The following is a 17,853-nucleotide window of genomic DNA, read 5'->3' on the forward strand; positions in this document are numbered from 1 at the left end:
ATAGTAATTTTGTAAAAATCTCTGAATAGTAAAGACTGTCTCATACTCCAGGAGAAGGGTTTATGATGATACATACAAATATCCTATTTTTTTCCTATTTTTTAACAATTTTTGTATGTTTCTCTTAAATGTAAAATGTTAGACTTAAGAATTCTGTACTAAAATAGGCACGTTCTATTATATTTACTTTCTGACTAGAACAAGACAAAATGAATAGCGCGTGATGCGTATGCATTGAAATAAGACTCATTATTAGAAGGTACTCGGCTATTATCATGCTTAGTGCAGTATCGGAATCCTTTCAGAATGGATTAGTGGGAGAGAATTCAGGCAAAAAGGGTAAAGAAGTTTTGTCCAGCGTATTGAAATTGCTTTTTTTTAACCCCATGTAGAAACTGAGGAAAACTAGGAAAATTTAAGTCTACAGTATGAGTATGTGCTGCTATAGCAGCCTAAGAAAACTGAAATAATCAACATTTGGGTTTTTTTACTGATTCATGAGAACTGTTCTACATCTTTGTGGTGGAAGATTGCATTTCTTTAATTCCCTTATACTAGTAATGCTCGTTTTAAGATCCTTTCCTACCATGTCCAATTAAGGAAATCTGGATTTGAACTTGAAAGCACAGCCACATGGAATGGTTTCTTTTATGCTTTTACACCTGCAGTAGTTTATTAAAAGACTTTTAATGCATACATTATGATTGCATTGTCATGTATCCTCTCTTCTCCTCATCCTCCCGTAGACTTTCTCATTTGTGAGGTTCCTAAGTATCACAGGCTGTGTCATGTTACCCTGAATAAACAGCAAGCCTGCTTTGTCCTAGTTACCTCAGTGCAATGAGATGTTTTGGGAAGACAGATCTCGTCACCTTGTTTAAAAGAAAACAGGAGTTCTTATTACTGAGGGTTTTCAAAACATCTGATTTATGCTTCAGAACTGTACAGTGTAATGTTGAATTCATTTGCATGGAAAAGAAGCTTAAAATCCAAGATTAATTTTATTATACCCCTAATATGATTAAAGGCTTCTTTTTGCTCATTAAGAAAACTTATCTGAAGAAACTGGCTGCATCTTTGAATTACCCACTTGATAAAGCTTGCAAATGTTTACCGTTTTTGAAAGGAAAGCAGAAAAAACAGACTGTAAGCTTCTGGTTGTTACCCCTTTACCTACTTTCCTCCCTATTGACCTGCCTTTTAAAAATACATTTTGTGTTAGGTATTACTCTATGTTCTTAAGAATTTTTTTATTAGTATGTTAGATTGTCTTGCCACGCTTCAGTGCTCTGCTTGTCACAGATAAACAGAAGAAATTAGCAAGTTCACATTGATATCTTTGTACCAGAGAACCCCATGGCATGGAAACTTTAAACTACAAAGATTAGGAAAATACGACATTTCAGAGCTTAACTGCAATATCACGAGTGAACTGCCAAAGCAGCGTTCGGAGCTGTATCTTTCATCCTGGTGTTTCAAAAATAACACAAAAAATGCAGAAACAGCCCCATGTAACTTTATAACTAACCAATGACTGAAAACTTGCTGTCTTGTTGCAAGAACTTCCTTGGGTTTAAAGGGGGGTGGGGGGTGTGGAAAAAATCCCCCAAAGCCTGCCAGAAATGTTGATGCTGACTCTTAAGGTATTTTTCAATGCTGTTCCCTCTGTGCTAGCAAATAGTTGGCACTCACTGAGTGAAGATGGGGGCTGTGGTGGGTGGGAAAGATAATTTTTGATCATGAGAAGAAGTTTCATTTTTAACCTGTCCATTTTCTTCCTTTTCTTCCAGTGAAAATGTCCATATGTCTGAAGAAAAACAGAGGATAATGTTGTTAGAAAGAGTGAGTAGACTGATTGTGAGGTTAAGTGTTACAACTAAGTACGTACAAGTACATGTATGAAGTTGTGCTGTGGTTAGTTACGCACTCTGATGCAATATAGTATCTGCAAGGCTTATAAATATCATTCCAGAGAATGATTTTTCATGATACTCATTTTGGAACAGTACAATTCATTGAAATATTTAAAAATAAGTGTTAATACATTATACTTTGCCTAGCTTAAAGTTTGTTTATTCTGTTTATGTAGGCTTCAGAATGAATGAGTCATGTGTAATACTACTTCTTAGGAGTGACAGTTCATTGATCTAGGGAATTTTCTGTAGCAAAAAAGTTTTGATAAGTTTTTTCAAATTAAGACATCCAAAGCAGCTCGACAGAAATTAAGGTTGACTTACCTGTTTCTCTTGGAAATGAGTAGTTTCTCCTCTTTGGCTGCTGTTACCTAGGTCATTTTAATTGGACCTGGAGTGCATTATAATCTTGACAGTATTACTTCTGTAAAAGGTGAAATAACACGTGCTTAATACTACCATTTTTTGAAGTAACTGTCATGCCTTTACAAGCTAGAATTATAAGTTTCTCTCTCACACCCCCCACCTCTCCCAAATACATTCCTTATATTTTCACCTCAGTTAAAACTTCTATTTTGAGCATAGCTTTTAATGTACAGTGCGTAATTGAACCTTTTTGATGAAATAAAAGTTGTTATTCTTGGTAAAAGGCGCTAGATTAACTCTCAGTAGTTACATTGGAATCTTTTAGATTCCAGTAATTTTAAACTATTCGGTCATATCTATCCATTGCAGCTGCCTTTCTTGCCTTCTCAGAGTTGACCTTAAAAAAGAAGTGTTTGGCTTTCAGCTTTCTAGGATCACTTAGACTGAAATTTGTAATCACTTAGAGAAGGTGAATGTCATCTTAAAGGATTGTAGCACTGTATGAGGCAAGTGGCTGGATGTTTCTGAATAGGAGCACTAACATGCTTTATTCTGTCATCTGCTTACAAAGGATAGATATCACAGGTAGAAGCTGTAAAATAGTAATAAATTACATTTTGTTTGCTGTTCTATCAGTGAAATGTTTTTGTACCTTAAGGAAAAGTGTGAGTATGGAGATGAGCATAGCTTAGCAGTGGGCTTTATAGCACTGGTAATTGCTAGACTTGAATTTTTTTTTAGATGGCTCCATTCAAAAGATGTTTTGATATAGTTTTAAAACTGAAAGCTGTAGTAAATACGTATATTTTGTAAGTAGTCTGGCTCTGGTCATATCAAAACCTTTTTAGACAATTTATACTGTATGAGGTGTATTAATTGGTTAATCAGATAAGATTTTTTTTCAGACTTTGCAGTTGAAAGAAGAGGAAAACAAGAGATTAAATCAAAGACTGGTAAGTATTTGTGCAATGTATGTTTTTAATCACCTGAAAAAATAAGAAAAGCTTACTAAAAATGTGGAGGTTTATTAACTTGAAAAGTGTTTAAAGTGTTAAGACAAGTAGCACGTAAGTGTAACCTAGTAACCTTTCAGAGGTACCTCAACTTAGCAGTCTTCTCATGGAAACGATTCACAGGACTGTAGAGAAAGAAACTTCTTCCCACAGAACACGGAACATCCAGGCTTGGGGTAGGGGGAGTTAATTTCAGTGGCTCCATGGCTCAGTTTTTCAACAATAGTAGATTGAAGGCCAGTTTATAAGAATGTTAAATATACCTGCACATTAAACATAATTAGTAGTGTTAGTAAGAACTTAAAGATTGTGCTTGGAAAAGTGCACCTGTCATTTTTGTGAGGCATGAGACTTGAATTCTTCCTACCAGCTGGAACTACAAACAGCCATCATATTAAACACTGAAGTAATAGTCAGTGCCTATGGGAGAAAAAAGAAGAGTGTTTACTTCTCCTTCTGCTTACCCACAGTTTATCCTTACTAACAGGTCGCAACCTTGAGTCTTAACAAAAATTGCTGTGCATATGGGAAACAAACACATCCTTTAGCAGTTTATTGCTTGAACTGGCCGTGGAGATCTCACTTTAAGCGACAGGTTGATACCTAGGAGTTTGGTAGGAACTGATACCTGTGTAGTTGCAAGTAAGATTTCTAGCAAAAATGATTGATAGGATCTCAAGTAGGAGCTGCCACTTTTCTGTTTGAGGTAAGACTGAAATTTACCATGTAATTTACTCCTGCTATGTATTCAGGTATGAAATTGCAGTATCTTTCAAACGCTTTCCATTTCACATTACACTTGTATATAATAACCCTGACTAGTGCAGGGCATAAGAAAGGATTGCAAGACACCTAAAAGCATATTTGATAACAGGATTTTTCTTATTCAGAATGTCAGTGAAGTGTACAAAAGGTATTTCAGGCTAGCTTTTACAGTAGAACTCCAAACATGCTGGACGTTCCTCTAAACCTCTCTGTAGATTTCCTGAATTAAACTCTTAATCTCTTGTCATCTCAGAGTAAAGTGAAATTGAAGAAAAGTGTTGTGCAAGACAAATACAAAAATATGTTATAATTAATACCAAGCCTTTGTAAGAGAAATTGGCAGCTCATTGGTGTCTAACGCAATTCAAATTTGGTTTCTAAATGGGTTCTAATAAGAACATAATATCTTTTCAATTTGATACTTGAAAATTGGTTATTTTGTAGATAAAATAAATCTTATTTCTTGTCTCTTCATACTTCTTTCTCCCCCCTTCCTTCCCAGTACATTTCTAAAACTGAAATACACTTAAAACACATGAATATCAATATTTAATTCTATTGAGCTGCTTCAGATAAGGAGCCCAGAAGGGGTTCTGCACAGTAAAAGAAATTCGTTTCAGGACACTGGCTTGTGCAGAAAAACTTGAGTTACCTCTGCAAGCAACAAAAAATAAAAAGAAGCTCCTTTTCATACCAGGAATGGTGGTATTTGGGTTTTTACATGAATTACTGAGAAAGGGAACCTTTTTTTCTGTGTAAACGCTACATAATTGAGCCTTTGTTTGGTCTTAGTGATTTTGACTCAAGTTTTGTTCAAGGGAATGCTGCTCTGTCTGTTACAGTAAACTTTAGGTTATGTGACAGTCTGTAGTAAAACTGAGAGATCATACAGAGTTCAACATCCAGAATTTAATTGTAATAAACATATTTAATCTCAAGTGTTTTACCATCAGCCTTTTTTAGAATGCCAGTGTCTTCTGTGTTAGGGTGCACAGCTATATCATAGGTCTTGTGTATACTCAGAAGAAATCTTCAATGGCACTTATCTGGAAAGCAGTTTTAAATAATGAGGGAGAAGTCAGTTATGTAAGAAATTTCATAATGGCAGAAAGGTGTGCTGTGTTCTTGAGTGAATATAAAATCTGCAAGAATAGACACTGTTTTGAAATCAATACTAAATTATTTCTCTTAACCGTATTGTTACCTGCAATATACATCTTATCATAGCTTGCCAATACTTCATGGTGTTTCTCTTTTTTGTATAGATGTCCCAGAGCATGTCATCAGTATCCTCAAGACACTCTGAAAAAATAGCAATTAGAGAGTAAGTACATGTTAATTTTCATATGAACAGATGGATATGCTTTCAATAGGTATGTAGTTAAAGAATGTCACAGTCCTCCTGTTCTTGCTGTGTGGTGAAAAGATTTATAGGCCATCTGTGTAGTTTAGCTGTCAATTATTGAACCATCCCAGCTGGCTTAATAAATAATAAACAAAAAAGGCCTTTCTGAATTCTGTGTGTTGGTGGCTGTCTTGTGTTCTGTGCCTTTCTTTACATGGTTCATAAGAATACTCCTTCATGGGATTTCTAGAATCCTCCCAGAGTTTTCTTTTAGATTACTTTTTTATTTATCTGTAACCTTCTTGAAATTGTGCTAAGAAAAAGTAGAAGGAATCCTGTTCACCCTGAATATGCATAGTGTTTCATTATATTTCAAGAGAAGTTTTACCTTTCTAGAGTCTTCAAAATTTTTGGCTTACCTTGACAGAATGAAGTGAAATAAACTCAAATATTCTGTTATATATTATTGTGTTGGCAGTGGCAGCTCCAGGTAGAATGGAAATTGCTGGGAAAAAAAGTATTAATTCTTGCAGAATATGAAAGCTACAGAAAACTGTTCTTAAGTAATTTATTGCTCTGATACTAAATGAGTAATATAAAAAATCTTTTTGCAAAGAAAACCAGCACCAATTATTCCTTTAATGGTTTCTGAATTACTAACCTTGTTGCAATAAAAATGCAATTTGCTGTATGTACAGAATCAGATTTTCCTGTTAGCCTCTGAATATTCTGGTAACTGTCTTTGTAGTCTCTTGGTAAGTGAGGAAAATACTGTGAAAGAAGAATTAATCTGTCCAACAGAGATGTCTTTAAGTCAGTGTAGTCTGTTGTCATAGTAAATGCAGGCCGAAAAGCTTGGATTATTTATTTAATCTGAAAGTGAACTTCAAAGAAGATGTAAATTTCTCTCTAAATGTACCTGTTTACCTTTGACTATATATCTGGAGTTTGCTTTTATGGAGAAGAGTGTTCCCCTGCGCCACTTCCTCCCCCATCTTCAAGAGCAGTAGTAATACTTTGTTTTGGAGCCCTCTCATGGTCTAATGCTTAATTTGTAGCTTTTTTAGACTTTGTTTCATTAATGGGCAAATAATTTACTTCCAGCACATTTGCACTGTAAAACAGAAGTTGGAGACAGAAAAAGTTCTCTGAATATTGTGCTGTATCTTGGTATTAGAACGTGGTGGCTTTTTCTGTTATCCTAGTGTCAAAAAGAAGCGGCTTTTTGAAACTTCTCATGTAATGTCACTGCTGCCTGTCTTTTGCTTTTAACCCTTTCATGATGAACACTTCATCCCTTCTTTGTCCCGTGCCCTTAAAATTTTGAGATTTGAATAGCTACATAAATGTTTTGCTGTATTTTTCTGTGTTCAAGTTGACTTCAGTTTAAAACATCAAAAGAGTGTTTTTAAACACTGGTACACTGATCATTACCATAAGAATAAAAGTAATATAAAATTCTATTTATGTTTTAAAGCAAAACTGTCAGTTCTTCTGAAAAAATATTGAGTTGATGGATGTAGAAGAACATTTCAAAAACAGTTTTTAAAAGGTAAAGTTTTGTTGACTTCAGGAAATACAAAATATATATGAGTTGGCATAGCAGGCAGAAACATCTGTGCTGCTGTTCAACTGGGTCTCAATCTGTGCAGTACTTGGGGAAAAAACTGTAGTGTAATTAATGTAGCTTTAAACTTCTATGCCTTTTTAGTTCCCTGATTATTTTTTTTTTCCAGTTTTCAGGTTGGCGATTTGGTTCTCATTATCTTGGACGAAAGGCATGATAACTATGTATTGTTTACTGTTAGTCCAACCTTGTATTTCTTGCACTCAGAATCTCTTGCTGCACTGGATCTCAAACCAGGTGAGTGTGGTAAGTGTCAGATTACTTCCAATTATTATCTACTTATGCAAACAACACTCTTAAAATCACTTACTGTTAGAAAGTCATAAAAATGTGATAATTGAGAAGCATGTAAGATAGCTATCAGCTGTCTTTGTAGCATTTGCTATTTGTTCTGATGCTGAACATCTTTCAGTGCAGGACATTTTAAATCAAAAATGTACATAGACGTTGATGTTTTGGAAGAATAGGGAAAATATCTGCACCTTCAAAGTAAGCTGTTAAAAAAAAGAGAGAAAATGCCGATTTTGTACACACATGGAGTGTGTTAATGTGGCTATGGGGAAAACGTTCTGATCAGGCTGCTTAGCTGTTTGGTAGCACGAATTGTCTAGGTCTCGGGCATATTTTTACGTGGGTTTCTGCTTCCAATGTCTTTTTTGATGAGGAAAGTAAATACAGAACTCAAGGTAACATTTCTGTCAAAACTGCATGCTCTCTTATTTTTTAATACCTATTTTTGTTCTTTGAAGATTGTCTTTGAATATTTTTTTTCTTTAATCTTCCTCAAAGTGACTGGAATTTATGAACCCAAATACACATCTGAGATAACAAAATGTAGACCATAGTATATAGGGATTTGCAAGCAGTGTTTTGGCTGATAAAGTTTTTCCACCCAATTCAAATGGTGTTTAGCATGGCTCATAAGTTTTCAGAAAACAGTTTCTGTTTAATCTGCTTATGTTCAGGTTGATGGCACATTTGCTTTTTTCCCTCCCTTAATCTTCAGGTTTTTGTATTGACTGTTTTTGGCACCTATGTAAACTTTGTTATTTTTCCTCATTTTAAAAAAAGATTACTACTTCAATTTAACTTACGTTTTGCACTAAACTGTGAGCTGTGTGAAATAGATTCAGGTAAATATCTATATCACATGTAGTATTCTTGCAAACCCACTCACGCTGTCAACTTTGCAGAGATGTCTAAGAATGTGCATCAGAAGGAAATTTTATGTATTTATTCTAATTTACCAGTAAACATTTCTATATGTTATTGCAAGTGCAAAGCTGTCAACTTACTTTCAATGAACAGGATCACTGTAGATGTCAGTTATGATGAAAGATGATAGCTCATAAATAATTGTGGAGTCTCTAGAAGACCGCCAAGCTCTAACTGAACTGAGACTGCTGAAGGATCTGTCCCATGTGCTCTGTGAAACATATGCAAAGAGCTCCTATCTTACAGATGTAATACATTCTGAACTGCGCCATTAGTAGTACATATATAACTGTGAAGTATGGTTGATTTTCTTACTGTTGGTTTACATATGTAAGGTAAAAGCCATGTATGTCAGTCTGTATTTTACCCTGAGTACACAATTCACTGATCTGTCTGTTTTCAAGTGGACTTGGCTTGCTCCACTCCTTATCACTTGCTAACCAGAGTTAGTCTCAAATTCAAGAAAACTGCACGTAAAACAAACACACAGACTTACCATTTGCTTTAGGAGCACATTTGTCTCTAGATCAGTGCTTCAGGAAGCCATGTCTTGATTCTATTACTGCATCAGGGAAGTGGGGAAAATGAAGCACAGAACACTAGTATCATTTGCAATAGATTAAAATTGTTGTGGACCTGGGTACTACAAATCATTGCTTTAAGGGCTGCCAAAGCATTGCATCTAAATCTGACCTTTTGTACCAACATGTACGTATAAAGTTAGTAATTCTGTAGATCCACCCACAGTATTGTCAGGGATCTGGCCTATCGTAGGTTGTCTCTGCCTACATTAAGAGCACTTAAAACGCTGTGACAACACTGAAATTGGTTAAGATTTTTGTCGTCCCTTATCTTCAGGATATGGGAGTTTTCATCTGCAAATGTAAGGAAAAAATCCCTGCGTCTTTCTCACTATCCTTGTTACATCAGTGAAGTCTGTCAGCAAAGAAAATAAAAAAACCCCAAGTTTTTGTTGTGATTTAAGTATTAGTTGTGGAGCATTCAGACCAGTTATGAATAATTTGCACTGGTTTGTAGGAGTATTAGGTAGGACAGAATCTGCTCCGCTATCAATAGCCAGATTAATCTTGAAGAATAAGACCAAAATTTCAAACTGGTTCTTGAGTGACTCATGTTCTAGTCACTAGATGCAGTATCTCATTGTCATGCTTAGAAAAGCATTGATTTTACCATTACGCAGAGCGTATGTGAGCTGTTCCTTCAGACTGTTTTGATTTTTTTTTTTCTTCATGCTGTGATGAGTGATAGTTACGAAAGAGCAAAGCAAGTAAAATGGATAGAATTTCTTGGAATACAAGACAAGTATGTTTCCTCACTGTTACAGAAATAGATACAAGCTGAATGTTTATTTATGCCCACTGTTGCTTTTCTGACCTGTCAGTTTATTATTGAGGTTTTTCGCTTTTCTCCTTTCTGAACAGTATTGAGTACTCTCAGAAGACTGCAACCAAAACTAGCAGCCTTGTAGGGCTTTAAAATTATTATTTATGCATAACTAATTTCCATCAGTAATACAGAAAAATAATCAAATGTTTCAGTAAGAGCAATAATAATAGCTGAGTACAGAAGACATTCTTTGAAATACTTAAGGAAATTCTTACTTTAAGATCAAACGGTCAAGCTTGGTTGATGAGAATAATTTTGAATCATTAATTGAATTAGTTTTGATTTGCTTTTGTCTGCTCTAATGTTAACTTTAAAAACAATTTAAACTGAAAAAACATTTTTTTATTGAAAACACCAGTGAACTGTCATGACATCTGAACTTATTTAACTCAATTTCAAAAGGGTTTTTGAAGAATTTATGCTTTAAATGAGATAATTTTAGCAAATAATCTTTAACCATATTGGATGTAATATCAGGTTTTGGTTATCTAAAATAATAAATATATTCTCTATTTAGCTTCAGGTGCATCTAGGAGACCTTGGGTGCTAGGAAAAGTAATGGAAAAGGAATATTGCCAGGCAAAAAAGGTAAGGACATAATAATGGAAAATCATCTGATGAGATTAATAGAGAAGAAGTTCACATTTAAATGTTTGTGAAAGTTGTGAAAACTACTCTCCGCATAATAAGCGAGATGAAAGTTGTTCTAGGTTCTGCCATTCCTGCTCCATTTTTCAGTCAGTGAATAGCAAGAGAAAGGAAACTAGAAAAAAGAGTGAGCGAGCAGTGGCTTGCGTAGTTGTGTCCATACAGCCCAGAACCTTGCCAAACTCCAAAGGGCCTCATAAATGCTGAGGGCTGGGAATCAGTTTCTGCTTAAAAAAATATAAAAAAAACCGGAACAATAATCCCACGTTTCTAATGTAACTTGATATTTTTTTTTTTTGTAGGCACAAAACAGATTTAAAGTTCCTTTGGGTACAAAATTCTACAGAGTGAAAGCAGTACCATGGAACAAGAAAGTATAACACAACAGAGGTTTAGTTTGTTCTGTCTCCATTCTTTTTTGACTTGTCCTTCAGTGCTCGTTCATCGCTCCAAATACCAGGCCATCTTTTTATACGGGGGTCATGTGACAAGATACATCATTGATGTACTGCTTTTACTTTTTAACAGGTCACATTTTAGAAACAAGAATTTCATCAAAAACTCTGGCCCTAACTGTTCCAGTTTTTTTACCCAGACAACTTTAGGAGTGTGGACCAAATGAGTTCATTTTCTCAAAGGGCAACCACATGAAACATGGTTTGTTTACCATGTTAATTGCCTGTTAAATATACATTAGCTTGTGTTTAGATGTTAAATGTTAGTTACCATTATTACCAGCATACGTCCTTTTGTGAAATCATTATCAAAGTACTTGCACTCTTTAACAGATTCTTTATATGTGTAAAATTCATCAACTATTTAAAGAGGAGTGTTCATTGCATGCAGATAATCATATAATTTTTCTTCAACATGAGTTTGCCTCAGTAGATGAATAAAAATAACTACTGCAACTTGTTTCATTACATGAAAATGCTCTTTAATGTTAAAAAAAAACTTGTTATTTGATAGACTGATTTTGAAAATCAGTCACAGTTAGATCTGCAATCTTCAAAAGCACTTTCGACGGATTGATCACACAGATTCTGAAGGGAAGACACCTGTGCTGTTTGTTCAAAGTGAAGCACTTGTTCTTCCCAACAAAACAGAAATCTTGTATTAATCTATTTAGAAAAATCATATTGATGAAACTGTATTTCATGGTTGAGTTTCAGGAAAAAACTCATTGTACATTAACCATACAAGAGTCATTTAAGTAACAAATTATTGTAATTGTAAAAGACATGTAGAATTTTAAAACAATAAAGATTTGAAACTGTATGTGTTTGCAGTATTTGTGTGTTTTAAATACTGTCTTTAATTTCATGTTAATCTGTTGCAGCTTCTCTCTGATTCCTCCAGCAGTTTCATTACATAGAAATACCTGCATTTTCTGCAACAGGCATTAATTTTCAAAACATTCAGGGATTACAAGAATTACCTTAAGATAAAGGATTTAAGCAGGCACAAATTAATTTTGTCAGCAAATTAAATGGATAAATGACATTTTTCAAAATAGAATGTAGTCTTAGATTTTTTCATAAGTATAAAAAGATGTACTATAAGTATGTAGTCAATGGAAGGTGAAATTCTGGCTTCAACTATGAGCTTATGTCTAGGACTTAATCCATAGAGTTATTTAAATGTAATTTATCTTCAGAAGGTGTGGAGGAAGAAAAGAGATAACGGGAGCACATGAAAATGTCAGTGCTTCAGCCCATATGTTGAAAATAATATTCTTCTAGACTAATCAGTCCACTTGAATACCCAGAGACTTATGTGTATGCTTTGAAATTTTGTTCTATAACAACTTTAAGTTCAGATTTTTATGAAATGCATGGGCTTGTACTTGTATCTCACCTTTCAAATAAATAGAAAAATGTAAGACAGTTGATCTCTGACAAACAGAATGTCATTTTGTCAAGTTGCATTCATACCTGATTAAATTTGCTAGTTGGTGTACTGACTCTTTAAATAACAAAAAAATGCCCCTTGTTCTTCAAGAGCATTACCACAGCTGAGTACTGCCCAGTGTCAAATAGGTAAACAACACAGAACTATAGAACAGGTTTAAAGAAAAAAAAAAAAAAACCCAAACCAAAAAAAACCACCCCAGTATCTTTTCTTACTGAATTTTTGGCCAACTACATGAGAATTCAGTTCTGTCGACAATTCAGTGCGGACTTGTACCTTTAGTCAACTGACTCACAAGTGGTTTAAAAAGATGCACATGTGGCACGATTCATTGCTTCTAATATGCAGAGTGTTTAGAATCCTTGACATCTTTTACCTTACTGACAAAACTTTCCCAGCCTCAGATAATCTCCCTACTGCTGTGAATATTGTGTCCTGCAGGGACTAATTGTCTCTTGGAAGTCACCAGCCTTTACCAAGAGGCACAGAGTCTTTCTATTTCTGGGAGGACAGTTACTCCTTGAGTAGCAGCAATGGATCTGTATAACAACATGCAATCCAGCACAACAATGTAAGACCGTGCTCTTCTGTTACTGAATAGTCTACTTCAAAGATAAGTAAAAGTCCCCCAGAATTTTCCCCGTAGAGGAAAGGATGTGCTTGTCAAGTTCTTCCAAGCTGGATAAAATCACAGGTTAGATGATGGCCCTACAGCACCGTGCATGTACAAGCAGCACTTATTTTTGTTCATATGAAAATGAAAGTGTTTTTTTGGATGCTCTAATCTCATTATGCACTAAGGCCTGTGTGTGTTGCTGCTCTGTGTGGATGACATACTGTGAAGCTCGTTGCAGGCTCTGGCATGGTGTCCTGAGCGCAGAAGTGAGGTGAGTACAGAACTCCATGCTGAGAATTATGGAAAGAAAAAAAAAATAATAATCTTGCATCTTTGTAAAAAATCTGAGTTTTCTAGTCTGTTTGTTGTTGCCCAGATTAAAAATATGTATTTAAGCTTATATGTGGACAGTAGCAGTGATGATCTATGATGCTATGAAAGTTGGCTTGATTTCTAGCTTAAGATAGACAAAGGCGTGACTGATGTTTATATAATTCGGAACACATGAGCAATAAATGAAAGTGAACTTGTGAAGCACATAAATTGATTGGAGTAATGCAAACTATGAGGAAAGAAGTCGTCCTTTCCTGCTGATGTTTGCTGCTTAAAGAAATGCCAGGATATATCTGTTATTGTTACATGACATCATATTTTTAAAATATAAATAACCAGCAATGGCTTTACTTTTTAGGAATATTTGTCATGCGCTTCATTTTATAATATTTATGTATATTCAAAATGGAAAATCTGTCAAACAAACTACCTAACGTATTCAGTAATGATTCTGAACAGTCAAGAAAAAAATGTAGTTTACATTTTTTGTGTATGTCACAGCCTTACTAGTTCTTGAAACTATGCTTGTTATGTACCACCTATGTGTTTCATCTTGCTCCGTAATAAAACTTTGTATATATCTATGTAATTTGGATGAGGAGCATATTCAGAGGGGAAGTCGAATAAATAAATTTAATGATCTGAGATTTCTCTTAATTCTTTTGGGCAGCTGCGTGTTGGAAACTTACAGGTTACTAAAAAAGCCTCTTGTGCTACTGCTAATATATGTTTATTCTGTAAATTTGGCTATATAGCCAACTGTATTGTTGAAGCACAAAAAGTAATAGGAATGGTAGAGAAAGTTGACTGAAAGCAAATGTTACCCTGTAGACTTAACACCAAAAGGATGTGATAATTTAAAAGGGATTTATTTTTTCCAGTGTTCTTGGAAGGCTGTATCTATTTGAATAATCTGAGAAGCAGATAGTTTTTTGCAGTGCTCTGCAGTAGGTCTCAAGTCAGGAGTTTGTGCTGTTTAGGATTCAGTTGTGGTTCATCTGAATCTTAGATGGTCTATGAGTAGGACCAGTGTACACTTAAGTATACGCTTTTCCCTAAATGTAGTTGTCATTATGTAGGTTGCATAGCAGGGCTGGAAAGTCTGCCCTGTGCTGTGCAAGATCGTGTGCCTTTTTGCAGCGCTAGTTTTCTTTGTGACCTAATATTGCATCCTTTCTTGTTGTGTGGGGTTTAGGTAGAAGCCAGATTGCCTGTAACCAGTTACAGCAAAAACTGGATAGTACTTTGTAGTGCTTATTCATGCCTATAAATTTTTCATTAATAAATTGTAATGCAGTGAATTACTACTTAGTGCCAAATTCTAGAAGTGGAGCATTCACCATAGAACAACTCTATTGCCTTTTCAAGCTGTATTTGCCTATTAAACTTCAGTGAGCTGTCTCAGTGCTGCATTTTAAGGTCACCGCTGTCTTTAGATCACTTTACAAGCCATTCTGCATTCCCAGCAGTGATGATAAAGGATAAACAGTTACTTCCTTTAGCATTTCCTGTATTAACACTCACTCATACTACCAACTTCCACATAAAATTCTGAGGAGCCTGGAGTCCCCAGGCTCTAAATAGTGGCTAAGAATTGAGTTTGGTGTTGATGCACTTAAGCAGTGTCAGACTCACAGAACAGCTGAGGTTGGAAGGCATCTCCCACGGTTGTCTTGTCCATCCCGCTGTTCAGGCTGAATTGCTGTGACTTTTTCACTAAACGTCTTGAACGTACAACTAACTGGGCAAACATTCCATTTAGTCCTTTGTTTTGAAGCCTGGGTTGAAACTAATGGTATAATTTGAGTAATCTTAAAATTTTCCGCTCAAAAAATTCATTCTGAGGTAAATGCTAGTTTTTAACATGCTTTCATTACAACTTTTTGATTTTAAACGCAAGAAATGCGACAGCTGCCAAATTATTATTTCTAATACTTTCTATTATTACTCCAGTAATCATAGTAATAGTAAATCAAGTAATTGTAAAAAACAGGTTTTTGTTCTGAATATTAAAGTGTTTCATGTACTGTAAATTTATAGTATATCACTGCACTGCTGAATAGTTTTCCATAATTTTGTTTCAGTTCTTTGTGATTGATTGTGGGTGGCAGCCTTGCTTTTCTTTCCCTAACTTTTGCTTGTTGGTCTTAAATTTACCTTTTACCTATTCGTCTTGGGACTTACTTTAACAGATGGTTTTTACTGTGTATTTTACCTTTTAGGCAAAACTAGAGTAAGGAGCAGATTTTTTTCTGCAGTGGGAGGAGCGGTTCTGGTATCTTGCCTCCTAATCAAAAATTTGTACCATTTGTCAAAGGGTGTTAATGAAGAACCTTTGTCATTGCAGTCTTGTAGCTAATGACTCTTGGTTTTGCCCAAGATCTCTACATAAGATCTACTTATTCTAAACACTTGGATGCATGTTTGTGTACACACTTCTAACAAATGCTGATTCTTGCAGCCAAAGCTGCTATGTTGTGGTCCTGTTTACCTGTGCTAGAAGTGTTAAAGATTCAGAAAAATTCATAAAGTAATGCCTCATTTTTATTTTCAGTGAAGATTAGGTACAGAACTAGGAGCTATGTGTTTGTATAACGACAGAGTTTCTGGTTTGTTGGAGTTGTAACACTATGAGTTTCCCTGTTCTATAGTTATTATCAAGGACATGATAGTATATCAGTTATCAAGGAAGACCAAATAAAATAGCCTAAAGATCCTGGATACCTAAGGAGAAGCAGTCAGTTTTAAGTACCAATGCATCTCTGAGCCTGTATTAATTTAAGCAATTGAAATGTGAGCACTTGATGTCCGATGCGATCGCAGTGGTAGCGGGGAGACTGCTGAATGAGGCCTCTCGCAGGGTGCTGGTCAGCGTTAATTGGCTGCCATGTCTTTTGTGAATGATGGGCTGTATTTTTAGCGCAGTGGTTGAAATAGTAGGAAAAGTTTATGGTAAATGCGGAACTTAACAAAAGTTCCTGATGATCACGTAGTAAAGTGTTTAAACTTCAAAGAGAGCTTTATTTTGTGTAACCACACAGAAAAAATGTACTTAGTTTCCACTGAAACACTGAAATCAATTGTCTGCTTTTAAGAAGACTGTAAGCTGGAAATAACCTTTCTTGATATATATACTAAGCTTTCTTGAATGGGACCGAAATAATTTTTTGGAGATTTTTACCTTTTAAAGTAGTTACTCAACAAAACAGCTAAGCAATGAAATACCCTCTTAATTTTAGACCTTGTAATACTCATCATATTTGTAATCCTTATGTTTGTAGCTCTTATGTATAAGGGAACTTTTGTAAGCACAAATAATTTACCAGTGATATGATGCATGCAGTTAAATAATGCTTCTGTTGACATAACAGCAATACACTAGAGTTTTCAGAAAATTTCCACATTAACAGTGAAGTGTAACTACGTATAAAGTGCTGTGCTAGTCCAAATTACCAGATCTTTTGAACCTATGTATAGGATAAAACAAAATCTAGTGGTTTTAAACTAAAGGAGAGTAGATTTAGACTAGGTATCAGGAGGAAATTTTTTACAGTGAGAATGGTGATACACTGCAACAGGCTGCCCAGAGAGAGGTGGTAGATCCCCCATCCCTGGAAACCTTCAAGCACAGGTTAGACAGGGCTCCGGGCAACCTGATATAGTTGCAGATGTCCCTGCTCCTTGCAGGGGGATTGGACTAAATGACCTATAAAGGTCCCTTCCAGCCCAAACTGTTGTATGATTCTATGGATGATTATGTTGTGTGTGCATATACTGTGATGGCGTATGCTTCAATTTTTGCAATGATTAAGTACTGAAAAATCAGGAAATGTCAGCTTGTGACTGCCACTTTGCTTTCATATGCATGAGGATGCACTTTTCAATTGGCTAATTAGGTGGTCTTCCTGCTCTTGTCTCTTCCACACCTGTTCTCACAGTTCTACATTAAAACTGTGCCTTGAACATATGATTACATTCTTGTCCTTTCTATGATAGCAAGCATTCTGCTTGGAAATTGCCATGTGCCTCTTAGGTAAGGCGTGAGAGTTTCCAGATTATCCACTCTTTTTTGGTACCTGAAAAGCAGGGTGACCAATTTGAGATACTTGGGAGCGCTGTGCCAGAGTGTAGCAGTTGGTATTTTCAAATCCTGTGTGCTTTCATGGCTTGTGCTCTCTCCGTGGTGTAAGTGAGAAACTATTACAAAGAAAAACAATACGTGCAAAGGCACACAGTGCCAGAATTAACAATGACAGCCTGGCGTCTATGGACTGCTTGACACTTCTGACACACAAGCCCTATCCCTGTTGCTGTAAACCCTCGGTGAAGGTGACGAAGGCACTTTGAGGGAGTGAAGGAGGAGTGGATGCTTGAATATGTGCTGAGGAGCACTGAGGAGTGCTGAGACCACTGAGACCAGAGCTCTGACTGATGGTACTGGTGACACGGGATCAACAGGCAGGTACTTTAGGATGTTTGTTTGTCTCATGGCTTCCCTTGCGTTGAGCCAGGCTTTTGTGACTGTGTTGGCCTCTGGATGTGGATGTGAGGAAGAGGAGGGCGGCAGTGGGGGTTTGAAGGAGCCCTGCCACAAGCTTCCTGTGGTACCTCTTAACATAAATCGCAGGAATTGGTACCCAGACGGTCCAAACCATTTTAGCACAGGTTTTAGCTCCTTGGCCAGCAGAACAAAA

General features: G+C 35.8%; 1 protein-coding gene across 4 annotated transcripts in view; it reads left to right on the forward strand.

Moving 5' to 3' along the window:
- The window catches only part of RB1CC1 (RB1 inducible coiled-coil 1), a 76,707-nt gene extending 65,130 nt beyond the window's left edge, over positions 1-11,577 (forward strand). For 3 of the 4 annotated variants that reach the window (XM_055704414.1, XM_055704416.1, XM_055704418.1), the window contains 6 exons: positions 1,791-1,842; positions 3,185-3,232; positions 5,323-5,381; positions 7,139-7,275; positions 10,169-10,239; positions 10,602-11,577. In XM_055704414.1, the coding sequence (XP_055560389.1) occupies positions 1,791-1,842; positions 3,185-3,232; positions 5,323-5,381; positions 7,139-7,275; positions 10,169-10,239; positions 10,602-10,679 (445 nt within the window). In that variant the 3' untranslated portion in view covers positions 10,680-11,577. The remainder of the gene's footprint in view (positions 1-1,790; positions 1,843-3,184; positions 3,233-5,322; positions 5,382-7,138; positions 7,276-10,168; positions 10,240-10,601) is intronic. The other variant, XM_055704417.1, reaches the window with a different exon arrangement.
- Positions 11,578-17,853: the final 6,276 nt, after the last annotated feature.

The sequence above is a fragment of the Falco cherrug genome, chromosome 3 (genome assembly GCF_023634085.1).
Source record: "Falco cherrug isolate bFalChe1 chromosome 3, bFalChe1.pri, whole genome shotgun sequence".
In the NCBI taxonomy this organism is placed as follows: Eukaryota; Metazoa; Chordata; class Aves; order Falconiformes; family Falconidae; genus Falco; species Falco cherrug.